The following is a 27488-nucleotide window of genomic DNA, read 5'->3' on the forward strand; positions in this document are numbered from 1 at the left end:
GTCGAGGGCGTGCTCATAGATTTTGTGAAGGATCGCGTCTAGAGCGTTCTGATCGCATTTCCGTAAGTTGGAGGTAGAGTGAGAGAGAGAGAGAGAGAGAGAGAGAGAGGGAAATGGACGGAAAGGCAGGGAGGTTAACCAGGCGATGCCCAGTGTGCTACCCTACTCTTGGGGAGGGGAACAACGGGGAAAAAAGGAAAAAGAGCGGCAGTGAAATGAGTTTTCTAAGTGTCCAGCGCTCCTGAGATTCTTAACGGACTCGGGGTTGTATTCCCGTCTATAATCTTTTAAGTTTTCAGTGCGCGCCCTCTGTTGGAGGTAGATTGCCGAGTAGAGTATTCGGCTGGTTACGAATGCATTGGCCAGCCTCAAATCATCTTTGCATCGTAACCCCCCCCCCCCCCGCCCCCCCCCCCCCCCCCGTATAAGATACCCGACGGGCCATACGGGCCACCTGGTCTCCAATCTTGCGGAGCTTCTGCGAGTTGTATCAATCTTACGGTTGCAGTGATTAAAGAGTGCCAACATTCTTCTCATCGCGTTCAGGAATGGGACCACTGGCAAGGGCGAGGGCAATTTTAGTGGTACACTTCGGGTTGGGCCGGAGGTGTACGAAATCTGATTTGGTCTGAGAGCATTCCAGGCCACATCGACGAACATATCCACCCACGATAGCCGCCGCTTGTTGCAAGTTGGCCTCGATTTTCCCTAGCGACCTATGTGTTGACCAGAGCGTGATGTCGTCGGCATACAGGGCATGTCTATGCCTGCAGGAACATCATCAGCCTGACTACGCCCACTGCAGGACAAAGGCCTCTCCCATGTCTCTCCAATTAACCCTGTCCTTTGCCAGCTGCAGCCACCGTATCCGCGCAAACTTCTCAATCTCATCCGCCCACTCAACTATTATGTTCATTAAATATTTTTGACACACACACACACACACACACACACACACACACACACACACACACACACACACACACACACACACACACACACACACACACACACACACACACACACACACACACACACACACACACACACACACACACACACACACACACACACACACACACACACACACACACACACACACACACACACACACACACACACACACACACACACACACACACACACACACACACACACACACACACACACACACACACACACACACACACACACACACACACACACACACACACACACACACACACACACACACACACACACACACACACACACACACACACACACACACACACACACACACACACACACACACACACACACACACACACACACACACACACACACACACACACACACACACACACACACACACACACACACACACACACACACACACACACACACACACACACACACACACACACACACACACACACACACACACACACACACACACACACACACACACACACACACACACACACACACACACACACACACACACACACACACACACACACACACACACACACACACACACACACACACACACACACACACACACACACACACACACACACACACACACACACACACACACACACACACACACACACACACACACACACACACACACACACACACACACACACACACACACACACACACACACACACACACACACACACACACACACACACACACACACACACACACACACACACACACACACACACACACACACACACACACACACACACACACACACACACACACACACACACACACACACACACACACACACACACACACACACACACACACACACACACACACACACACACACACACACACACACACACACACACACACACACACACACACACACACACACACACACACACACACACACACACACACACACACACACACACACACACACACACACACACACACACACACACACACACACACACACACACACCTAACTTTCTGCCACCTCCTAGTATTGACATGAGTGTTGGAAAGTGGAGCTTGAGTTCCCAGGGGAAATTGCATCCGTCCGTGGCGAAGTTGCGGCGGCGCTGACGTCAGCAGTGACTTTCGTTGTGTATATAGACCTTTTTCAGTTTTAGCCTCGCTCCCAGCGCGCCGAACACCGCCATGTTGCTTTTCTCCTCTCTGGCTGGTTCGGAAAGGCGGTGTGCGCGCGTCCCGTGCGTTCTGTGTGGTTCTCCGTGTTTACTGTATGCGGTTGCTTAGCGGAAGTAGCCCGATTTGGGTGTATGTGCGATGAAAGCTGAAACGAGGTCTTCGGGAAACCACTGCGCAGTCGTCTGCGGTTCAAACAACTACAGGAAGCGAAGGCGGCTTGAAGCGGAGCAGTGTGAAGAACACAGAGAGCCACGGCGACAGTGCGGTTGCGGGCTGTTTCAGCTACACATACCTTACACGCGAGCACCTACTGCTGATGTCGCTAAGATATGTGTTGTCGGTGACCCTTGCAAAATCAAAACATAAGTAATAATTTGGGTAAATGAGTTATTTTACTGTTAGTACGAAGTAATCAAGAAATTTATGCAAAGCCAAAAGCCGCAACAGAATTCTGTGCGCTTATGCGCTCCAGCGGTGCTTTCTCCATGTAGCACTACAGAAAGTACCGTTTGTTAGGACAGTGCAGAGGGAAAATGTAGGGAAAGACGCGGTCGAACGCAGTTTCAATCTGTTCGTGTCACCGGCGCAACGCAGAGCAGACCGCTTGAGCGCTTGACAGCAACACTGCTGTTAGCTCGGAACGGAGCGGTTTTTATTGCGAAAGCAATACTACTTGCACTTTCATGCCTTTGCCGTGCCGCGGCCGGTGACCACCATCGTGCCGCGGCGGTGACCACCATTGACCTTCATTTCACCTTGATTGCATTACATTGTATTAGATTGGATTAGATTAGATTGGATTGGACTGGATTGGATTAGATTAAATTAGATGACATTACATTACATTACGTTATATTACATTACATTCGATTGGATTGGATTGCATTGGATTGGATTACATTGCAGTGGATTGGATTGGAGTGGATTGCATTAGATTAAATTAGATCACATTACATTGGATTGGATTGGAGTTGATTGGATCGGAGTGGATTGCATTGGTTTTCGTTGGATTGGATTGCATTGGATTGAATTCGATTGGATTGCATTGAATCGGATTGGATTGGATTGGGTTTGGATTGGATTGGAGTGGATTGCATTGAAGTGTATTGCATTACATTAAATTAGGTCACATTAGATTACATTACATTACATTAGATTATATTGGATTGGATTGTAGTGGATTGGATTGGAGTGTATTTCATTGCAGTGGATTGCATTGGATTGGATTGCATTGGATTCCATTGCATTGGATTGCATTGGATTGGATTGCATTTGATTTGATTGGAGTGGATTGCATTGCAGTGGATTACATTACATTAAATTACATCACATTGCATTACATCACATTGGATTGGATTCGACTGGATTGGATTGGAGTGGATTGCATTGCATTGGATTGCGTTGGATTAGATTGGATTCGCTCAAGCTAGGAAACGACGGCGGGCTGAAGAAACGGATGAAGTTGCTTTCGCGATTTCCGGGCTTAACCAAGCTGAGCCTCTGCCAATTTTTTCTTTTATAATTATAACTACAACATAGAAGCGCTCAGCAAGTTTCGTGCTCACATTGATAAATGTCTCCATTATAGATACCAGAAAGCCGTTAAATTAATTGCGCACACTGGCGTAGAAGCGCGCCTCCAATGTCGATTTTCAGCACAACTTGCAGGGAAACATCCGCGTCGGCGCTCGCCGAAGCACAGGCCATTTTGTTCACAGCTGCTCAGTGCATACAGTGCAACACTTTGCAGGTCAAAATCATGCAAAAATCAACACTCTGATAAGGCTGAACAGCGCGGCGAGTACTCGCTGCCTGTATTGGAGCGGCGGCCACCCAAGCCAACATGGCGGAGAAATCGGCCAGACGCAAGGCGGCGCTGCTGTCTAAAGATGGCCGCGTGCACCTGAAAAAGGTCTATAAGCAAAAGACAATACCGCCCGTATTCGGTGTGCCTCGTTTGCGTGTTCTTGAGCCTAATTCTCGGCATGCTGATATATTGTGGGTTGGTTGAGCCGCAAGGCAGAAGGAAGAACGCGGCATAAGTTTCCACAAGTTTGTTGGGGTCACAAAGGAGAGAAAGCAACGTACAGCGGCCATGGAGCGGGAGGAGTTCAGCGATGGATCGGCTTCGTGGCTAGCATTGCATTTCTGCATCGAAATCTGATCAGTTTGCTTTTTTTTAATCCGCATGGTTGCTCTTCGGTCGCACTGCAAAGCGCGCAAGAATCAGCGCCTTCACCTTGTTCCCTTTCTTTCGGGCTCTCAGCGTGAGAAATTGAGACGCGATATTCCGTGTGCGTGTGATTGTAAGTTGAACGCAGGGAGGCCATTTCCGATACCAGTCATCAGGGCTGCGTGACGAACACCTCTTCGCGCAAAATAAAGACAAACAGCTGCTGCCAGTCGCCTTCAGCGTTCACAGCGAGCCGCTAAGCACGACGTTTGAAGCAGCACCGGACTCTGCTAGTAGCACGCACGACGAGTAGTTTTTTTCTTTAATGTCACTAGCGCCAACTTCAAGTGTCATTTCAACACCGGTCCCAGAAATCGATTAAACGACGCTAAGATCTCGACAGAGTCGAGTGGTGTTATTCCGCAGATTATCCGAATCAACGGTTTCGATTGCAGGTAGATCAGAACCTGACGAATACAGCAAATACGAGGGGGTACCCAAAAGAAACCGGACTTATTTTTGTTTGAACTTATTTGTTCAAATTTTAGGCACAGACCTTCAATCTCCTTTCTTTGGAGGAGAAATTCGAGGCCCGTGTACTGTGCGATGTCAGTGCACGTTAAAGAACCCCAGGTGGTCGAAATTTCCGGAGCCCTCCACTACGGCGTCTCTCATAGCCTTAGTCGCTTTGGGACGTTAAACCCCATAAACCAACCAACCAACCAACCTTCAAAGTATTCCCCACTTGCAATGATACGCTTGTCGAATCTTTCATTCCATTTTTCAAAACATTGTTTAAATTCATCTTTTGTGATGCTTGACAGCGCCTCCGTCGTTTTTTTCTTCACCTCAGCAACATCAGCGAGACGCTTTCCCTTCACCTATTTTTTTCATTCTAGGAAACAAAGACAGTAGCACGGGGCAAGGTCGGGAGAGTATGAGGGTTGAGGAATACGGGTCATGCCATTATTGGTCCAAAATTGTCGTAGAGACAGGGCTGTGTGAGCAGGGGCATTGCCATGATGGAAAAACCAGTCACCCGACCGCCACAAATCTGGCCGCTTCTACCGCACACTGTTGCCCAATCTTTTCAAAACATCCAAGTAGAAAGCCTGGCTAACTGTCTGACCCTGCGGAACAAATTCTCAATGGACGACTCCTCTCACGTCGAAAAAACAAATCAGCATTGTTTTGAGGTTTGGTTTCACCTGACGAGCTTTCTTGAGGCGAGGTGAATTTGAAGTTTTCCATTGGCATGATTGTTGCTTTGATTCAGGATTCGATTCAGGAACACTTGAGTTGTCCCCATAGCATCGTCCTTGTACGTCTTTCTTAATATTTCAAGAGTTTCCATTCAACCTTTTCCGAGCAAAAATCAGAATTTCACCGGCGCACGCTGTTCACGAAAATCAACCATTGCAAAAGCGACATTCACACAAAACAGTCGTCACTCTAAAACTCTGCCTAAACTAGTCTGACCTCCTGCAACGACGGCACTCGGCTTACTGACTCTGGAATGTTCGTTCTATGCGCTCCTAGTGGCAAAACGCGGTACCACAGAAGCTTTGCCGACCAAAAAATTTAGTCCGGTTTCTTTTGGGTACCCCCTCGTACCATACCACGAGCCACTCTTACCGCGCACTATTTAAAAAATTTAAAACAGGAAGCAGATTGATTGCAAATATTTATCTCGGTACAGTGAACGTAAATTTCGTTTGAAGCTCTGCAAAACGTCTGTCTATGCGCTTGTACAACCCTCTCAAAGTCAAGAAAGCAAGAAGAGGGCATTCTTGCTGATATTACCGGTGGAGCGAAATTTCTTGCGTCGCTCCACAAATGTCTGTTTCATCATGTAGAATAAAGCTGTTAAGTTCGCGGCGCGCTCGAAAACGTTCCAAAGAACAGAGAGATCGTATTTGCCTTAATCAAAGTAATTGTATGACTTAGGTGTACAGTAATTTCCACGTTCTCCCTGTGAAGTGCGAAAGATACAGAAAACCACCCACGAAAAAAGAGCATGGTCATATACTGTACGGACTGCAAAGACTGTGATGCATTTCTTAATAAGACCATTATCATCGCCAAATATAAAAAAAAACGGACCTCACTGATCATCTGTGAGTCATACAAAACTATGGTGACGCGTATGTCAGCCAGCCGTTGGTGGTTGTGATCTCACATGAGCTTGCTTATCGTAATCAGTGACACCCTTTGATAGTACTTGATTGTGGACTCTTCCCATATGTTTGATCCGTTGTGTTTTGCTTGCCATGTTTCCTTTGTGTTGCTACCTGCCTTGTCACAATAAATATTTTCCTTGCTAGTCAAAGCATGTCTTTGCGTTCTTCTATACCGTTCCATCTGACACCGCTGTTCAGTTGTTTCCATCAACATGCACCGACTAGCCCGACTAAGCCCTCTTCTTACAGCACTATACGAAAATTCGCACCAGCCGCCGTTGCGGTCGATTATGGTGGGGCAGAAATATGGGTCTGAACCACCCACATATTTGAGTAACGTTGGCTACTGAACTCCGCAAGGTAACATGGCAAAGCGCTTTGATGTCAGAAATGTGTTGCGTATTTCGAATGTCCTTTGTCCTTTTTTTTTCCTAACGTCTAACAGCTGTATTTTACCGGTACTCACCTACGGGGCGGAAACGTTAAGCCTAACGAAAGAGTTCAGCTTAAGTTAAGGACAATTCAGCGAGCTATGGAAAGAGAAATGATAGGTGTAACGATAAGAGACCGCAAGTGGGTAGCGTGGCTGAGGGAACAAATACGGATTAATGACATCCTACCCGAACTCGATAGGAAGAAATGGGTCTGGGCAGGGAATGTAATGCGAAGACAAGATAACCGCTGGTCCTTAAGGGTAACGGAGTGGATTCCAAGAGAGGAAAAGCGTAGCAGGGGGCGGCAGAAAGTTAGGAGGGCGGATGAGATTAAGAAGTTTGCGGGGATACGGTGCCCGCACGTGGCAAAAGACAGGGTTAATTGGGGAGACTTGGGGGGGGGGGGGGAGCCCTTGCCCTGCAGTGGGCATAGTCAGGCTGCTGATAATAATTTGTAACTGTCCAAAGTAATTTCTGCCTTTCGCTCAACGAAGGCAGCGACATTCGGTCTGTTGTGTCTTCCAAAATGCACAATATACCTCTTCACTGGACAACTAAAAACAGGGAAGTATTTGTGGCACATCGGGGTTTCGCTTAGTTGCAGTTTGTTATCAAATGAAGTACTCCCAACTTAGGGTTTCTTGTGTGCTGGTATATTTCTTCTATGACGATGTGGAGCCCAGCAGGCTGTGACCGCAAAGCTTTGCCCCTTTTTGTTGCTGTGGTGAAGTTCATTAACTTTAAGCCGAAGTTGATGCAAGTGTGAAGTCTTCAGGTATGCGCGACGATGCTCTGTCGTTACGTAGACCGTTTTTGAGTTCTGCCGGGCAATCAGCGCACAAACAACAAGGAGATAACACCTACTAGACGCCGCATAGCCGTACAATACGATAACGCCAAGATGGTCTAGTTGGTGCTGGTCCATTCTAGCAGGTTACCAGACATCAGCAGGGCTGTGCCATCTAGTACGTGTTTTTGTTTTTATGCTCGTTTGTTTTTGCACGGTTACTTGCCAGAATGAAGCAGCGCCAACTACCTCAGCATGATGTTCTCGCGCAGTATATTTTTGCATGCTTAGTTGGAAACTTCCTGTCTTTAACGAACAGTGCTGGTCTTTATTGCGTTGTTCACTTGTCGGTGACCCCCAGTAGCGTCACTGTAAGAGTTATTCAACGTCGTTATCATCGCAGGGACAGCAGTGCATGGTACTTTGCGGTGGACGAGTTCGGCGTCTCCATTGTTGGTCATAACCGAGAACTCACGCTTTCATCCGTTAGCCAATAAAAGGATATGTATACAGATGGGCTTGGCGCATTATGGTCACGTGGTCCAGGCGTAGGGCCTAGATGACTTCTGTCGAATGTGCCATTTGTGGTCATGTGTCTAAGTAGGCCTGTGCCGCCGGGAACAGTGACCTGTTTCTGTAATCCAGCTGCTTGGAGAGCAATTATAGAGGAAAAAGCTTTGCGCCCTGTCGACCTTTATTGATCAGGTATTCGCAGAAATGGACTAGCGCCACAGGAGCTATGTTGGACTGTGAGAAAGACTTAGCCCTTGAGGACTGACACGCTATCTGTGACCATGCAATCCAAGCGGACGCAAGAGCGCACAGGGAGCGGGGAAGCAGTCGAGGTTTCCGGCCGAAAGGCGAGCAGTCTGAGCTTTTCTTTTCATAGAAGGGTCATGGTTCGGGCTAGTGGGTAGTCAACATGAGGATCCATACCGCATAAAATTGAAGGGACACAACACACTTGGATTGCATGGTCGCACAAGCACACAAGCGCTTGTGTTGTGTCCCTTCAATTTTGTGCGCTATGGATCCTCATGTTTTCTTTTCAACTTGTGCTGAATCCAGCTGCCCCTTAGTCATTCAAGGGCTGAGCTGAAATGTGCTTCAAAATGTCAGCTGTCGATTGTGAACGCCAGTAGGTATAGAGCTTGCGCATTGAGCTAGCTGGAGCAGTCGCATTCAAAGACAGTTTAAAGTCACGTGTGTAGAGTACTACCTTACCTTTTCGATACCCAGCAAACCACAAACCTCCCATAGATGTCCAGATTAAGTCTGAACGTCTATGTACCAAACCAAAATCTCTCAGACGTCTTATCTACCAACCTTTTTTCGTGGAAAAGCTGCAGACGTACCCACGACATCATATCTGCCTTAACCTAGACTTCTCGTAGATATTACTTGTCACGTCCTGGGTATGTAAGCGAGATATTTCGTGTTGCCTTACTGCATTTAAAGTTTGAAATCGCTGTTGACTACAAATTGGAGGCATGACCAGCGCTGCCTGTGTTTTTGTGTTTTTTCGTGCTCGCTTCACGGCAACATTATCCTACCTAGAAAGAAGAAAAATACGGGAAGTAGTAAAGACAAATCTGAATGCACACGCATCAGGTTTCTGACTCAACTGTACGCAGTTGGTTTGAAATGCCAGTCACTTTGGTCAGGATTCGCATTGTTATTTCATTACTATTCTTACATTCAATTTATACCTTGTGCTACAGCCTGCAAGCTATCTGAACCACACTGAAAAGTGAGGACACACTAAAAACATTTTTGTTATTTAGCAGCCAGGACTATATAATAACCATTTTTCTGATTAAGCATGTTTTATTCAACTATTTAAAGTACAAAAATTGGTTCAGTTCAATTTTTGGGAGTTATTTTTGCTCAAAAATGTCTTAAATCTGCTAATCGCACTAGCAATGATAACTAACTATTGGAATGTTGAACTGAGGAAAGCTTAGGCATTTGTGTGGCTGAATGTGTGACCTCATATTTCCCGAGAATAAACTTCTTGAGTCCCGCTTTTTATCATCATGTCAACACTGTAATCATGTCCAGTGCAGTCCAAAAATTTCTCCAGTCAACCCTGTGCCAGTGGCGGCCCCCTATGCCAGCAAACTTCCGAACCTCATCTGCCCACCAGCCCTGATCCTCTCTGCTGTGCTTGCATTCTCTCTGAATCCAGCCCGTTACCCTAACGATAATTGGTTATCTTGCCTTCATGCTACATGCGCTGCCCATATGCCTGTTCTGTGCCGCGGACAGGTGGCGGCGGGGAAAGCGTGGTGAATTGTCTACGCCGCCATCGCGTTGTAGTTCGTATCGTATTTTATGAATAATAGCGCAAACTGCGCATGGCGATTGCAGCTGTGAAAAAAGTAATATGCTACAATTTAAAAATTATTAACTTATTTTTCGTGCCACGGCAAGCCTGCTACTAAGTACAAAAAAGAGACGATACAAAATATGTGACAGTTTCGCACATCCGCACGAGGCTAGGTTCAGTCATGGCGGCAGTGGTAGAGCGCAGCGCGTGTGCGATTTCAATCGTGTTCCGTGGGAACATTTGTGTTTGAAGAACCTCGACACAGAATTAATTATTCCCTTATTATTGCTGGCGAGATTGTTCAACCGTTCTTTCCTTGATGGAGCTGAAGGAAGACAGTTTGCTTGCTTTTACTACTCGGCGAAGTGGACCCGTCAGTACGAATTAGGACTACAAGTCGTTTTCACCGGCTGGGATCGTGACCTTTCTTGGTGCGTACTCAGTCTCAGTTTACTCATTGAAGTGTTATTTATGCTATTTTTGCGTTCGTAATGAAGAAATTCTAACGCATTTATCGGCACGTTATATTTTTACTCTCACTCGTTTGGCTATTTTGCCAAACTCGCTGTGTATTGAAACAAAGGCTGGTGATGTATGCAACTGGCCTCTACTACCGAAATGTGGGCATGCGTTCGGATGGTGTGCCGAAGTGCGTGTGCAAGCACACTCCGCTCAGCACGACTGCCTTTTAGTGCTGCAAGGGCAACCTTTCACGCTTCATAGACTTGCGTAGGTAAAAGTGGCGTAAATTACTGGGTTTGTTTGTTGTGGTTGCTTTGCCATTCTCTTGTCACCTGTAAAAGTGAACAATTATGCTTTCTTTTGCAGCAACCCTGGCCTATTGGGCTCGGCTGAAGAGTATTGATGCCACCGCAGCTGTTAACCTGACGATTATGCTCAACGAGAACATTCAGTGAAAGCGCCGAGCGCAATAAAATACTGACGCACTAGGAAGTCATCTGCAGTGTTTTGGGCTCCCATGATGGCCATGTACTCGCTTACTCAACTGTATTTGAGCTAGCTGGAGTGCTTGGACGTCCCGACGACTCCATAGCGAAGTCTGTGGCTGGGCTGCAGTAGGTCTCCATTCCATCTGGAATTGTAACAGGTGTCAGCTGCATCTCGTATTGCAGCTGGTTCTAGTCTGGAAATATGTCTCTTAAAACAGTAGGACTGGAACCAGTTAGAAATTTTCACCTGGATATTGATCTATGTATAGTCATATTCTCTTTATATAGACGTCTAGGCTACGTAGACTGGGCGTACTTACATGCTCACAAATATCTGATAAATGTAGAGCGTGATGTCTGCAGTACGTACCTACAACGTGAACTGGACCCCAATTTTCATGTTGTAGGTACGTAGATTTTTCGTAAACGGTACTAATATGGATGTCTAATGGAGGTGTCTAATGTCCAGCGTAAATATCTTGCTGATGTCTATGGTACGTTTTATGGTTTACTGGGTAGTGACCTAAGGTGAAATGGCCAGACTGGCTAAGAAAAAAATAAAGTTAGAATGGAGCATCAGCGGCCGCCTCTAAGCCAATTCACACGCACGCACGCACGCGCGCGCGCGCACACACACACACACACACACACACACACACACACACACACACACACACACACACACACACACACACACACACACACACACACACACGCACACGCACACGCACACGCACACACGCATACGCATTCGCACACACACAAGCACACGCACAGAGAGAGAGAGTGAAATTTTCCCCTAAGAAGGTGTCACGGTGCTTCGTGGTAATCGTTTCATATAGTGTATTCGAGCCATATAGAGCGCGGAGATCTCGCTGTCGAGTCGCCGAGAGCCCTGAACTAATGCGACTGACACGAAGTGAAATGTTCACAGTTCTCGGCTTCAGACGCAAAACACTTAATGACAATGACACGGAAAATATGCCGGAGTTTATAAAATTAGTCGCAAGGAGCTCGGAGTGGCCGTTATAGACCAGGATGAGGCTTCGCGCCGAGCAGATGCTGTGGGTGCCGTGGGTCAGCAAAAGTGACAGGTGTCTTTCTGCGGCCACTGTCCAGTCACGTAACCCGTTGCATTCAACGCTCACAAAAACCACTATAGCCGGGTACAACTCAAGAACGAAGCGGCTTTTCCCCGTCAAAGGACCCCCCTTCCAGCCAACGGCTCCGGCCGATTCTCACGGGCCTGCTAGCGTGACAACGCAAGGATGGGCGTGACAATGCAGAGAGGGAACTATCCCCGTTCTGTTCCCTTTTATCTGCCACTCCCTGCATTGTCGCGCTATAGCAGGCTCATGAGAATCTGCCGACGCCATTAGTTGGTAAAGGGTCCTTTGATGGGGGAAAAGCCGCCTCTTTCTTGAATGGGATCCGACTATACCTCGTTGGGTGTCGAAATGCTTACGGTGAAAATTCGAAGGGTGGTTCTCCGCTCACGGTCCCCGGTGAACGTCAGCTTTCTGAGTTGCAAACGTGACTGCTCGTTTCCGGAGGTCGATAATGGCTTCATACTCCAGGAGTTAGTCAACGTCAGGGATAGTCACGAGAGCAGCAAGGAGAAGTCGGCAGCTGGCTACAAATGAGGAGTTGCGAATTTAGACCCTAGCCGTGTAGAGTCGAAGAGCAGTTACGATATGTCTGCAAGCCATACGAATCTGCGCTCCAGACCATGCCGTTATGGTTTTTTTAAGAAGCGCCGCTAGCTTGCCGGTTAAAAATTGATAAATAGGCGCCCATGTCCACCAATGCGCTAACCTTATGGCCATCGAGTAGCATGGTACTATCTAGCTAGAATCGGGCTCCGAGTTCAGGGGCTGCCGTTGTCATTAAAATTCGGTCGCACTGTGTTGTCCTTGTCGTGTTGTCTTCACCACGTCTATTTCCAGCGACCTCGCCCCCAGAGGTCGCTGTCTTCATTTTTCCGGGCGGAGACTTGGTCGCTGCGCCACCCAGGAGGTGCTCTGGGGCGTCGATGAAAGTCAGTGTGTGGAGACTGCGATCGTGACCGCTGGCGTGAAGTTGGCCGCAGGCGCTTCTGGGCCACGTACTCCTCAATATCGCGGAGTCGTTAGCTAAACGGAGGTTGAGGCATATCGACGAGGAATTCCTACAGCCTCAGCTGTCGATATGGGCACTGGCGTTGCAGATGACCGAGTTTCCCGCACTGGAAACACAGGAGCCGCTGGTCTGGGGCACGCCACTTGTCCGTCCTGCTCTGGGGCGATCTTCGATTCTCAGTGTACAGGCGGTACAGGTGGGGGCGTGCAGAAGACAGAGAGACTCCGTTTACAGCAGAGTTGCAAGACTTGAACATAAGCCGGCCAACGGTCCTCCAAGGGAAAAGGTTTCGGGTCGTCACACGGCAAAGCTGACCTAATTGTTTTTTAAACCTCTTCGCGGATGATTAAGGAGAGGTCTGACCTTTAGCTTGGACGCCCCGCAAAACATCTGCAGCTCGTAGAACCCAACGGAGAGAATCGCAGGATCAGTCCCGAAGCAGGAGGCGGCTCTGTAACGGAATCGGCGAGTATTTGCCTGTCTAGGTAGTAGACCGCTCCAGGAGCACCTTCTCCATTGTGACCGCTTGCGAGAAAAACTCTGCAGCAGTCTTTGGAGGATTGCGCACGAGGTCAGCGTCTGACTGGTGGAACGAGGCGGCCCGTTCAAACGGGACGTGCCAGTATTGGACGTCTACGAACTGACTGCCACGGAATAGTTTAAGCAGTCACGGGTTGTGTAAGGTGTAGAAGGCCGCAACATACATGGCCGGTCGAGGAGCAGGTTCTGTGGTGACCTTCAACGGTCCGTTTTCATGGGACAGGCCTTGATTTCTACGGATGTTTGTGTGAACAGGGGTGTCGACTTGCAAAGGGCTGGCGTCTCAGGTGAGCAAAGAGGTATGGGACATAAGCTATAAGACAGTTAAGCAGCACTTACACAAAAAAAAATGCCATGGGAGGCAGACAGACTTTTCGGTAACAAGCAACGTCCTAGGAGGGAGAGTCCACGACACACTTCAACACCTTTATCTTTATGCGCCTCCTGAGAGGACAAGTGGTAATGCTAAGGTGTGAAGCGTTCAGGGTTGCAACTGTCGCGTCATGTTACACGCTTTATTCCAAGGGACCCAGTTCCGCAGGGCTACATTAAAGATAAGCAGGCACTCACATGTAGTAAAATTAAGTTTTATTAGTACAAAGACAGGTGAAACAAACGCATTTTCCTCATTTCTTTCAGTCGGACGTCGACGTGATGGAAGAATGCTCACCAGCTAATCGAAATTGATTTATGTAGCACTTTGAAAGCATCGCAAGGTTCATCGAGGCCGGCTCTGGTGACCCCAACATCGCTTCGCTGACTGGTGATCCGGACGGCTGTGGTTCACAGATATCATACTCGACTAAGCATCAGAAAAATAAACAAAAGCAGCAGCGCTTTGTGAATTCGGTAGAATGTGAAACGAGCACTACTACTTGGCAGTGCATATCTTGCGTCGAACGCTGTGCGTAACGTCACTTCCTTCCTCGCCTGGAATCACAACTTCAAGGAATCGCAGAACGGCTCTAACTAACTGTATCAATATCACAAAAAACTGTATGGCGCAAAAGCAGTCACGTAACTTCTCCACAGCAGTGCAGACAGCAAATATATGGAACGCGCTTCGAAATGACACTCTATTTTCTAACGAATAGTGCTGTGGTCATTCAGAGAGCCGTGCCGGGGATCTGCGTTGTGACCTCAACGCGCACAAATTATTCCACAAGTGGCTTGCGTCTCATTTGTTCGCTGCAGGTCTTATAACGCACTGAATAGCACACTTTCATCAGCGTTAGTACACCGGGTGACGGCGGCCTTTTCACCAGGGCGACTAATCGAAGCAAGTGCTCTGCTCTATATCCGTTTGACGTGGAATTAGCGATATTCTAGCCTAAAAGTTCGTGCAGGAGTTCAGATCAGAATTTGTTTAATTCCCCACTTGTGATACTTGATGACGAGCCAGACTGAAGGGAACGTGAGGAGGATGATGGAAAATGCAACGCGGTCATGAAGTTCTTCCATGATAAACAACGTACAGGGTCAGTCACACTTAGCGGGAACACGGCTCCGCGTGGCTGCGCACATGCGAAGCACCATTGTGACCAAGCTGGTAGCGAACCCGCGCAAAGGGGCGGATGACACGAAGCACCACGTCGAGGTCCCTCTTCTCGTGCGCCACTCTGCATTGATTCATGAACGGGTTACATGCAATGGTACTCCGCAGGCACGTGACCACGCGGAGCCGTGTTCCCTCTAAGTGTGATTGACCCTGTACACAGCCGGTGAGCTATATCTGGCTTCTGGTAATTCTCGGTTCGTGCCATTACTTCACGTAGTGATGCAAGCATTTCTCCTTAAGGAGGCAATCAATGTTGCGAGCATTTCGACAAGAAAGAAAATATTATTGGCCCACTTGCACCGCCTACATCGGACACGATTGCATTAGTTCTATTTTATTCATTCGAAAAAATAGACATCTTGCTCCCTAGGTGACTCTTTTTGCGCTTCGTGCTTGCCGAGACGCACTTTTTTTCACACCAATAGCGCCGATATTGAGGTCGTTCGTATTTTCCGCGTTGTCAGTTCAATTCGTGACGACTTTCATGACTTCATAACGAATGCCGAAATGGGCGAGTTATGTCTGGCGACTATGGTGGTAGACAACAGGATGGAAAGCTGGGCTAGTTGTAGGTTGTTCATGATGGAATTTGTGGGCGCAAACAAACAAAACACAGAGAAGATAGTTTTTATCTGTATCCACTTGTGATATCTTTTCATATTTAAGTGTTTGTTGCCTTTCCATTAAACTAGTTGTGAAAAAGGCGCCCGTACTGTGGTATCTTCTCTGTGTTTTGTTTGTTCGCGCCCACAAATTCCATCATGGTGGTAGACCTCGTCTCCGTGGCTCGGCTTGGCCATATTGGTTAGCTGAGAACACGTGTCTCTGGCTTAGCCAGCGAACTGATGCCGATGCGAAAATGAAGTGAGACAGTTTCCCGCTAATGCCAATCGCGTTCCCAGGGCCTTAAATATTTTTCCGCGTTTGTGAAAAAAAAAAACATTCAGGACTTCGCTGGCATGATATAATAGTATATGTTATAGTGTGCACACCATTCGACGCTACCGAGCAATATTAAAATTCACTTTAGTTGCCCTTTAACGGACAGCGCAACCGTTTGAAAGATCTGTCTGCAATGACGTGTATTCTTGCAGTGATGCAATGCAATAGTGCTAGCCTTTAGTCCTTATCATGGAGCTAGCCGTTAGTCCTTATCATGGTGCTAGCCTTTAGTCCTTTAGTCCTAATCTTTAGTCCTTATCATTTCAAATTGTATGGTATTGCATAGTTGCCACGTGTCCACAGTACTTCTAATGATGCAAGTTTTTAGGATAATGATCGTAATGATGCGGGCTTTCACTTATTAACAGTGGAGGGAGGGGGGCGCACTAACGGCGCTTGTAATGATGGAAGTTTATACAATGATGTAACGATGGTTTTTGCTGCTTAACAGTGGTGCCGTGTGCAGACAGCCCCTCATGACTACATTATGTCATGATGAAAGTTTTTGCTTCTGAAAGGTGCTGTCGTGCTGGAACACCTTTTGTGATGCTGAAATTTTTTACAGCACTTTCTATTCTTTAACAGTGCTGCTGCGTGTATACGCAGCTTGTTAAAACCTCTGTTTTAATGCCGACAATCAAGGACTCTATGGGCACGCATAACAGAACTCGTGTTGAAGATCGAGCATCTTGACGAAAAAAAAAAAGGTACTACTTCTACATGACTGAAGGAGTTGAAACGGATGCCTGGTGTACCTCCACGCTATACTCTTAGTTTCTTTAAGGCAGTATTTACAAGAATACACAAGATCTTAGCTTTAAACCACTCGTGGTACGGATTCTCGTTAGCGAGAGAAAAAACTTTATGACCACTCTGTCCAGCGCGATCAGTAAAAAAAAAAAAAACCCTTCCACATAAGAGCGCGTGCAACACGACGAGCTTGGGTGGCCCTTCGTTATTGATTTAACCCGCTGGCAGATTTTTTGAAAACGAACGGTAGCGCAGAAAAGGCCGTCCTGTGGACAGACGTACACCTCCGATGAATTGTTAGCAAACACTTAATATGTCACATTGTTGTTAGCGTCCTCTAAGGCTCACATCGCGCGGAGCTGAAGTTCTTATACTTTCTACTGTAATGCAAGGCAACGACGGTAGATTTCAAAACACTTCTGCGAAATGCTTGTAAGAAGACGGCTCTCGTTGACTCCTGAGTAGAGAATCTGAAAGCGAGAGAGAGAGCGAAGGGGTTTGAAAAGAACACATGAACAGCTCCCATGCATCGTGAGTTCTCACTGTGATCGAAAAATTTTAAACGTGCTTTTTTTTCTGTGTTGATTCAGGCACAGCGATCATTTTGTCATTTGCTATGAATCAGCATAAAGACGCTATCCCATATATGCAACCGTCCTTCGGTGTGACAGTCAACTCCTGTTTCAGCGGCTGTTACGGCGGATGCCTAACCAAGGGCCTCTAAAAGAGCTAAAAAAGCGAGTGCCATCTTACGCTCATTTAATTTGTGTACATGCCACGTGCAGTTAGTGTTTACCATTGGATAAACTGCTTCTGCGTCTAGTGCGGGTTTTGCGCTCCTCATGAGTTGCTTTTAGGTTTACGCTTTGTAATGTTGATTTGGTACTCCCTGATGGTTGTTACGTAAGATCTTTGCACACGGGCCTGAAAAGTGCTACCAGGTGTCGTGTCTTTTTTCTCCTGAGTGATTATGTCTTTGCAATGCCTATGTCTGGTATCTGACCAAATGTTTAGGGGAATCCCCCAAGGTGGAGTAGATTTCTAATAAGGGAGTAATTACTCATTGACGTCCACCCGAGCGCAGCCATACGGCTACAAAGGAAAGCTATACAGCTTCCTCAGAAACTTCGTAGTTAAAGAAAAATTCGTCCTGGTCCGGGGTTCGAACCCGGGACCACCGCTACACCGGAGCAGTCGCTCTACCAATTGAGCTAACCGGGACGGCAAGCTTATGGTAGGGCGAGAGCGAATTGATCAATAACTCGAAGTGGGAACAGTGTTGACCAAATGTTTAGGGGAATCCCCCAAGGTGGAGTAGATTTCTAATAAGGGAGTAATTACTCATTGACGTCCACCCGAGCGCAGCCATACGGCTACAAAGGAAAGCTATACTATCTCTGTACAAATTGATACAATATTCGTTTTTTATATATTTCATATTTTTGCAGGTCTGGTTTCTGCGGTAATTTGTACTTATTTCCGAGCTTTCATGCCTATGAGTGTTCTTTAGTGAATGAAAAAAAAAATCATACAAGGGGTCAAGGCTTTTGACGGCTTTTTAGCCTCTAGCCTTGGCCGGCTCTTAGACACTGTCTGAGGAAAAAAAAGGGAAAAGAAGACGTTCAGTCTAATTCGGGCGTAATCTCATTGGCCAGCTCTTGCTATCTCGTGCTGGATCGATGCCAGAAATTGCAAATTATTGTGACATACGAGTTTGCGTTAAAGATGCAATCGAAATTTGAGCTTCCTCTTTTTGTTTTTTTTTTCTTTTTCCTTATGGGATGGAAAATGATCGTCACGTGTTGAACAAATCAACAGAGAACGTATGAATGAATAAATGTGTTAGAGGGAGGAAATGTCGGTGGTATGGATGAATGAGCGGCAACCTAACAGGCCATTGACAACTGTCTCATAAATCACGTCTAAGGTTGCTGCTATCACTCACTGTGGCGTCTTGTCTGTTTAGCTCAGAAATTGGTTTGATTTGTTGTTATTAAATATAAGCTACAGTGACGGGAACGTTTGCGAGGGCTTTGAGCGCTTATAGTAAAATGCGTTTTGCATGACAGCAATTGCAATTCTGTTTCATTTAAGCTATGACGGTTATGCTCAATTATTCTTGCTCATCGAGCTAAGACGCTTAAGAACTCCTTGACTAGGAAGTTATCGAAAAACAAACAGAGTGCAAATGTGAAATACAATAAATACATGCACGCAATTCTGCCAGCATTTATACTATTGGCTGGTGAGCAATACAGCCTCAATGAAAGGTGCTCTGACATAGTTGTGAGTTAAATCGACTGCGTGTAAACAGGTGAACTCACTTTGACTTGACATATGATACCGAAGCCTATCTCTGTCGCACTCGGCCTCAGAGAGTTCCTCCATGTCTATGACTTCACCGCTCATCAATCCGTCTTGCTTGAGGAGTTTTCTTGGACTTCTGTTAAAGTAACAAGACAGAGTAGAAACAATGCATTGAACGTGTTGTAACAGCAGCGGAATGTTTGCACAGCGGCTTTGGTAAAACTCTTTTGGTTTACGGTTTAAGGGGATTTAACGTCCCAAAGAGGCTCAGGCTATTAGAGACACCGTAGTGGAGGGTTTCGGATAATTTAGACCACCTGGGGTTCTTTAACGTGCACTGACATCGCACAGGACACGGGCCTCTAGAATTTCGCTTCCATCGAAATTCGACCGTCGCGGCTGGGATCGAGCCCACGTCTTTCGGGTCAGCAGTCGAGTGCCATAACCACCAAGCCACCGCGGAGGCCGGTAAAACTCTTTTATTGATTAGGGTCTTGAGAGAACTAAACAATAGATCAATATGGTCACTCCAAACATGCTTAATTTTACCTTTGAAGCGTATAAAACAGCACAATAGTGTTTTTTTTTTCCGTTTGCAATTCATATTGCTCTATAAGGCACCCAGGCATGTTGTTTATTAAATGTCTTATTTAATTGTTTTTTTATCAAGTAAAGAGCCCACAGAGCCTTGTGGCACTACGGCCGGGGGGGGGGGGGGGGGGGGATTCATAATAAACCATGCAAGTAGTAGCACTGGAAATGAGCAACTTGTTTCCAGACGTTAAAACATGGGAGGTTTGGAACGCTTGATAAAAAAGGAAAAGATTGCAAAAACTGCACGCAAAGTCGTCCCTCTGCAAATTTATGTCGTATGTGGCTGTGCCGATTCGCTGATTAGCCCCAATTTATAACGAAATCGAGGTCTTACAGGGTATGTACAGCATGCACTGAACAGAAAATGTAGTGCATGCCGGTAAGTAATAAAAGAAATAAACCAGGATTCGTTTGGTGTCAGAAACTGCACACTCTGGGCGTGTCATTTCACAAAGGGTCAAAATTAGTTAAATCATGCTGTTAGCGTTTTTTCTTGTTTCGCAGCCTATCACAGCCTATTACCAATCTTACCGACTTCATAACTGCACCCACTGAAACCTTGGCCGTATATTAGTTGGTTGGTTTATGGGGTTTAACGTCCAAAAGCGACTAAGGCTATGAGAGACGCCGTGCTCAGTGAGAGCAACTAATATTATATTCACTACTACAGCCTCATCCGACACATTGCGAAGCCCGCAACAAATATCACGTTTTATGAGAGAGCAAAATTGTTGCGTGCAGTAGTTTAGACAGCAACAATGACTGCGAAAGGAATAATTGTCCAGTGTTCTTGAGAAGTGAAAGTGAGGCAAAAAAAAAAAAATGGCTGTTTGGAAGAGATCGCCAAAAAAGAAGACGTCGAGCGCTTTACTGGAAAGGCGTGCTCTACGTCTCTGCCTTGGTCTTCCAAAATCAGTTTCAAACGCTCTGCTTTATCTCGAAGCCAGTATGCCCGATTTAATTTCCCGCTTTCAAATACTCACAGTGCGAACTTTCCTCAGGCCGTTGGACCCGATGACTAATGTCAGTACTCCTATTTTTGTGTCTCAGCAGGCCTTATTTTTTTACCATCATTGGCCACGATATCAAATGCCACAAATTTGCTTAACGCAGGAACTTTTAACACCGATTGGTGTTGATCTCAGTTCTTTGCAGTGGGTTGAGGACACGCCGGCAGCAGTGGAATTCCATTTTGACCACATCTTCCCATCTCATGCGAAACACATGCCCACAAACCTTTTAAACGGCATTCTTTCTGCTCATATAGCGGAATTCCCCCATCATGTGGTGCTTTCTACTGACGCCTCCGTCAGCTGCCAAAAAGCTGCAGTTGGCATCTTTTCGCAGGATTTGGCATGGAGCTATTCTGTCCGCATCCCAGATTATATCCCCATATTCTTTGCGGAATTTTTGGCTCTTGGAATGGCCCTGCACAAAATTCCGTATCATGTATCTCACGTTATCATCGTGGCTGATTGTTTGTCAGTTTTAGTCTCCCTTGAAACTTCCCAAAAAGATTTTTTGTGCCGCTTCCTGCGAATTTTTGTCCCGTGCACTTTAAAGGAGGTCCGTTCTGTCTGGGTTCCTGGTCATGCAGGCATTCATTCCAACGAGGTGGCTGATTATTTAGCAAGGTCAGCTCTTGACGGGCCAGTAACGCATCCCGTCCCGAATTTCAGTCTGCTGGCGATCTCCAGGTTTCAGCGGTTCCAACACATATCAGCCAGGTTACGCGATCCCTTACTAAATACTACTGATTATCAGCACTTAGCGTATAAATGGAACGTCCGTTCGTGTAAAACCAGGCAGTGTGAGGTAGCAATGACGCGACTGCGGTGCAGGATTCCCAGTTTAAATTTATACCTCTGCAGATGTGGGGGGTCTCCGACAAACCTATGTGACTCATGTGGGGACGTTGAATCTGTGGACCATTTCCTGCTCTACTGTCCAAAGTTCGCACTTCAGAGAAAGAATTACCTGGAGGTCCCTCTCTCCAGGTCAGGGCTCCCGTTATCTCTGCCAGTGTTGTTATCGTTCGGAGCGAGCGCCAAAGGTTTTGCATTGAGTTCAATTTGTGGGAATCTCCATGATTACAGAATTGCAACTGGTAGGTTGATTTGCTAACTCCTTTAAAAGTCTCGGAGTTTTTTTTTGTTTTTTTTTTAAATTATTATTCTCGCCAAAATGTTCTTTGTTATTTCACTTCAAATAATCTTCTGTCGTTTTTCATGAATACATTTTTCAAAATTCACGTTTGGCTCCGATATTTTCTCGTAATCTTATGAAAATTTCCTTATGAAAATTTCCTTATACCTTGGCCAATCCCCCACGTGGGTATGTGCCATTATAAAGAGGTGAAGAAGAAGAAGAAGAAGGTAGCCTCATTCAGGTCGCCATGCGTATTGCATAGCATACGTGCCAAAATGACTTCAGTGTTCGCTGTCTTCTTATATATGTGTCCGCGTGTTTTAGTGTCCAAGTTTGAGTTTCGTAAATGCAGTTTTGATATTACACACCAGCCGGCCCAGTATCTAGCTTGACACTCATTAATGACTCACAGATCGATGCGCAGAAAGCACTGTCATCTTTATCGACTTTACATCTTTGGGCTTGCATGTTGGAGCAAACGCCGATGCTTCGTTACTCCTTGAGATATGGCATCGCGCTAAGGGGTTTAGAGCAGCGTAGTGCTGGCAGTAGCACGAGATGCACGTTACTCTTGCAGCTAATAGCAAATTCCGTGCAATGCAACGGTCCGCTGTTTGTAATTGTTACGTTTGTCTCCCTGGCGCTTTCTTTCGTTGCTTGTACAATCGAGCCCACTTACAACGAACATGACAGCTATTGCGATTGCGTTCATTGTTTTCGAAGTTCGTAGTAAAAGGAATTGCTCTATTACAGCCAGTAAAATAGAGTGAGACAAAAGAAGCGTTTATTTATTTAAAACATTCGTTGTGCGTTTGTATTTCTTCAACGCAGGCCCCATCAAGCCGCTTTCTAAGATCTGCAACGGAGTCGTGTACAGTCTGCATCACTCTTGTGCAGAGCGCTCGAACAACGCACTGCTCTATATAGAAAGCAACATCTCGCCGTAATTTCTAGCTTTTAGATGCAATGCCTGCATGAAAATAGAGCCAACTGGTCATTCAAGCCAGGCGCTCGCGAACACTTCACCTGATAACCATGGATCGCAGTCTAATATTCTTTATTACTCTCTAGCGTGCACTGCTCCAGTGCCTTACACAAGGGCGACACGCCGCCGCGGTGGCTCAGTGGCTATGGTGCTCGGATGCTGTCCCGAAAGACGCGGGTTCGATCCCAGCCGCGGCGGTTGAATTTCTTTGGAGGAGAAATTCGAGGCCCGTGTACTGTGCGATGTCAGTGCACGTTAAAGAACCCCAGGTGGTCGAAATTTCCGGAGCCCTCCACTACGGCGTCTCTCATAGCCTTAGTCGCTTTGGGACGTTAAACCCTATAAACCTAAATCTAACCTAACAAGGGCGACACAAACTGCACTCTTGGCCGTTGGTTTCACTCGCTTAGGACACTCCGTCTTTTTTAGAACAGTTATATTTAGCTGGGACATCTGGTATAATGGTTTGCTTTCTCCCATTCAAACCACTTTCAGAAAACTGGCTGCAAAGGCATATTAAAGGTCATAATTACCGTACGTTTTATTTCTACATTCAATTATTTTAGTTCAGGAATTGAAGAAACATATCGTTGATCACTGGAAGCAGGATTTCTAAACACTTATGGCGCCCGTGTGCGTGATCGATAAGCTTGAAAAGACGTTTGTGAGACGTTTGTCAGATGAGGAGTAAAAAAAAAAATCACCAATATCTGCTTTTCCTGCTCTCTGTTATTTGATACTACTTTTGATGATTTCGTCGTTACTAGCTAAAAGGATTACATGTAATGGCATACAATAAGTACACAGCAGTGCGGTGACCTAAGCCACACAAACACACAAAGAAGCTTTGAACACTCACCTATAATGCGGAACTTCTTCCGACCTAGAATACTTTGTCTCACCCCCGACAAAATCTACGAAATCTGAAAAATCCGGAGATTCATTCCGACAATGGCACTCACTGCTACGCAGCATTTGAAAATCATGTCACGCTGCGAGAAATATTCGTACAAAAAAGTGCCGGGGGCTGCTGCCTCTTACCTGCGTACAAGTCCGTTTCTCCATCTTTAAAAAAGAAAACATACACACGTAGTAACGAGAGGTCACAGTGCTGCATTTACTTTTCAAGAGCTTGAAAAAGGAATAAAAAACCATCCAAAGTGCCATAAATACATGCTGAAGGACAAGCTTTCATGCATTTTGTGATGCTGATCGGCGCATGTACTATCGCGATGGAAAGAAAGGCGAACAACGCGGTGCTTACGCGCTCCGATGTTCCAAATTCTTTTGATCGCGCTTTTACCTGGGTGGTAAGAAAAAGACGGTAGAGTCATCGTAGAGGGCATCAGGGACTCTAGTGCCTTTTTGCTACCGCAGAAGTAAAAGCACGATGAAAAGAATGGCGAACAGGGGAGCGCCTATGGGCTCCACTCTGTTCGCGTTTCTTTCCATCGCCCCTGTACCTTGAGAGATGCAGACGGGTGACAGTAACCCCGACATTTTGTGCTATAGCCGGCCCGGTGAGTCCAAGAGTAAGTAGTTAGAGCTAGACTTAAACTTCTTTCTCAGTTTTCGGAGCAGTGCGGGCAGCAAGCTTACACGCGCGGACCAGAGCCTAAAAATGCCGAAAAGAAAAACCTTCTGAATGTCCACGTCGAGTGAAGTATTGCGTCTATCTGTTATAAATCCGGGTAGCTCGCATGCACACATGCAAGATAAAGCGTTGGTGCAAAGCTTGATGCCAGTTCATCATTCGTCGCACTGGAGCAGCAGATAATGATGCGTCCTGATTCGTTCGTTTTCACGCATCTTTCTTTACTCTCATTTCCACCAGCCGAATTGCATTAATACGCTTATTGGCAGTCTAATAACATCTTCAGATGTAGAAGCAAGAGCTGCCCAAGCCCTTCTCTTATAGAAATGGTCTACAGACTTTCTACTAACTCCTTATAGACTCTATTCCTTTCATATAGATATTTCCTTTCGTCTATTCCAAGTCTATAGACAGAAGTCCGGGAAAAGTGAATAGTCATAAACGTATAGATTGTCTATAGACTAATCTGTAGGACGTGTGAATAGAAAATCTGTACGCTCTATTGACAAAAATTTATAGAGAGCTTATAGACTGTCTAAAGAAATGTTTGCAAGGGTTTGTGCCTATAGCAAATGTTATTTTGACAAGACATTCTAGACGACTTAAGTGTCTTCTATCAATTTAGCTGGAAGGCTTTGTTCCCGTGAGATTTCACGAATAGCAGTGATTTTGACGAGAAGACTGCGCTTTTAAAGTGCAAACGCGTGGCTACATTTGCATTGTGCAGTGCTCTGATGTACAGTGCAGGTGCGGCACTAGGGCAAGGACAAAACGGTTCTAAAAAGCGGTTCTAAAAGTGACGCAAAGAAAGAAAGAAGAGAAGTAGCAAAGGTGCAGCGCGTGTGCTCTACGGGACGGGATTCTACGTGGGTAGAGTATATAGTCAAAGAGCGTACCTTGATCTAAACTGAACGCCCCCGTGGGTATCGGTTGCATCCACAGCCGTGCATAAGCTGTATAGTCTTCACTCTGCTGAAGCAAAGGAGACACCAGAGCGCCGCGCTTTACCATTCTGTCCTCGCCTAGTGCCGCACGTCTGCGGTTGACTTTTTTAAAGGCGAAAGCCTTTAATGGCTCATACAACAAAGCGTGTCACACGCGTTTAACTCGGAAACTAAAAAAGATAGGAGAAAACCAATGGTTGCTTGAGATAGAGGAGGAAAAAAATGAACATAGAAGCCAAGTTTGATGACTTCAGATTAATTAGTTAATTAATTATAGGCACAAATGTCGAAATTGCGTCGAAATAGCGCGGACGTCGACATAGCAACGGGAATGGTCTGACGTCACATCCACCAGAAGTCGTCACGGCATAGTGAAAGTTGCCACTGAATGGTCGGAAAAACGTCGGATTTGTGTCAAATTACATGAAAAAATGTGCAATTAAGTGTCATCAACACTTACGATCCCCGAAAAATGTATAATTTGGGTATCGATATAGCCACGTGAAAGGTGTGACGTCACATCCACAGGAAGTCGTCACGGCATAGTGTCCTCGGCTTTCGCCTCTCAACACTTTAGTTGCCATAGTGTCCTCACAATTTTTTTTAGCCTTCTACAAGGACGCGCGAATACCGATTATTTATCACGTACGAGGCAGGCGCATGGCAGCTTGAGATGCGAGCACACCTAAACCGTTCGAACGAAGCGTGTAGTTCTCACATTTATCTTCGGTCGGCCATGCAGCTTCATGCTCGAAAAATCTCCGAGTAACTATAACCGAAGAAGACATGCTTACGAAGACACCGCGAGTAGTATTTGCATTCATATAATCCTTTCGTTTGCATCGCAACATGGCCCTCTCAGGCGTTGGTATTTTTTACTCGCAATTGATCGGACGCATTTCAGTGGGCAGACCACTTTTCCGATGTGCGAGCTCTGCAACACAGAGTGCGAATACAAGTAGACAAGGCCGAACCACGCTGACTGGCCCACCAAAGATTCCGATAGGCGTGATTGATTCATGCAGTTAAGCACACGTGGTTGTTTTAGCACCATTTATTTTATTTCCAAAAGAGGGCAGCACTAACTGCATGGTTGCATTGCCTCCGTATCTTTGATATCTGCTCGGCGCATTGTCCTCTGAACACTGGCAGAGCACGTGAAATTCAAGTTTGTTGGCTACCTTGCAGTCACAAAAACACAGACCCACTAACAAAAGTTTGCGGTCGATAATATAAGCACCGTAAAAAAACTTGAAGGGCAGTTTTGAAGAGAATACACAGGCAGCACATAAGGTATGTACAAAACCTTGACACTTATTAAAAAGAAACTAGGGAGCTTTTACTTCCACCGTAAAAATTTACTTTGAGTAAGCAACCAGAATTTACTCTCACATTGTTGCAAGCAGCAGTAAAGTCGAAATAAACGCTTCGACCTCACTGGGGATAACCTGACTGGAAATAACACGATCGCACTGGAAATAACCTCAGCAGGCAACCGATAAACGACGACAGCCTAAGATGAACGTATGTTCTGTGTGTGTGTTTTTTTTTTAAATCTTTAACGTGAAGCCGAAAGGGCTTCCTGACAGCATGGTATTGAGCATACTTACGATCAGTGAAATGAGTATTTCTATATTTTTTTTTTCTAACAAGGTCATAAAATTTGTTTTCACCGTATTCACGACAGCTAGAACTCTGGTTTCGAGACAGTAACCTCTTGTTTTGATTTAATATATCTTCGCGAATGTACGCATGTACCATAGACAGGTTATGCATGCATGGACAACTGGGCACGTCCCCAATAATGGCAGGCAATCACATAAATGCTGTACACATTATGCATGAAAGGCACAACACTGGCATATAAGAGGTTATTGAGAGAAATGCAGCGAGAGCCGTTATATAATTGAGCACGTATTCCAACAGAAAATTCACGCATATTTTGAAAACATTGTTGCTACATGCACAGATCGGCTGCAGTGCAGACACCCTTTGGTTTCTGCCCTCATAACATCACTC

The 27488-nt window shown here is 46.1% G+C and overlaps 1 protein-coding gene across 2 annotated transcripts; it reads right to left on the reverse strand.

Moving 5' to 3' along the window:
* Positions 1–15904: 15904 nt before the first annotated feature.
* Positions 15905–25653, reverse strand: LOC149371617 (uncharacterized). Of its 2 annotated transcripts, XM_089565874.1 has the most exons (5): positions 25422–25645; positions 23973–23996; positions 23791–23854; positions 19222–19340; positions 15905–17367 (listed from the first exon to the last, which is right to left on the reverse strand). In XM_089565874.1, the coding sequence occupies exons 1-5, from the start codon at positions 25534–25536 to the stop codon at positions 17306–17308; spliced, it is 384 nt and encodes a 127-aa protein (XP_089422000.1). In that variant the 5' UTR covers positions 25537–25645; the 3' UTR covers positions 15905–17305. The 2 variants fall into 2 exon arrangements, with proteins under 2 accessions (XP_089422000.1, XP_089422001.1); XM_089565875.1 differs by lacking the exon at positions 23973–23996 and having other exon boundaries at positions 25422–25653.
* Positions 25654–27488: the final 1835 nt, after the last annotated feature.

The sequence above is a fragment of the Amblyomma mixtum genome, chromosome 1 (assembly GCF_055824585.1).
Source record: "Amblyomma mixtum isolate Tamu chromosome 1, ASM5582458v1, whole genome shotgun sequence".
Taxonomy (NCBI): Eukaryota; Metazoa; Arthropoda; class Arachnida; order Ixodida; family Ixodidae; genus Amblyomma; species Amblyomma mixtum.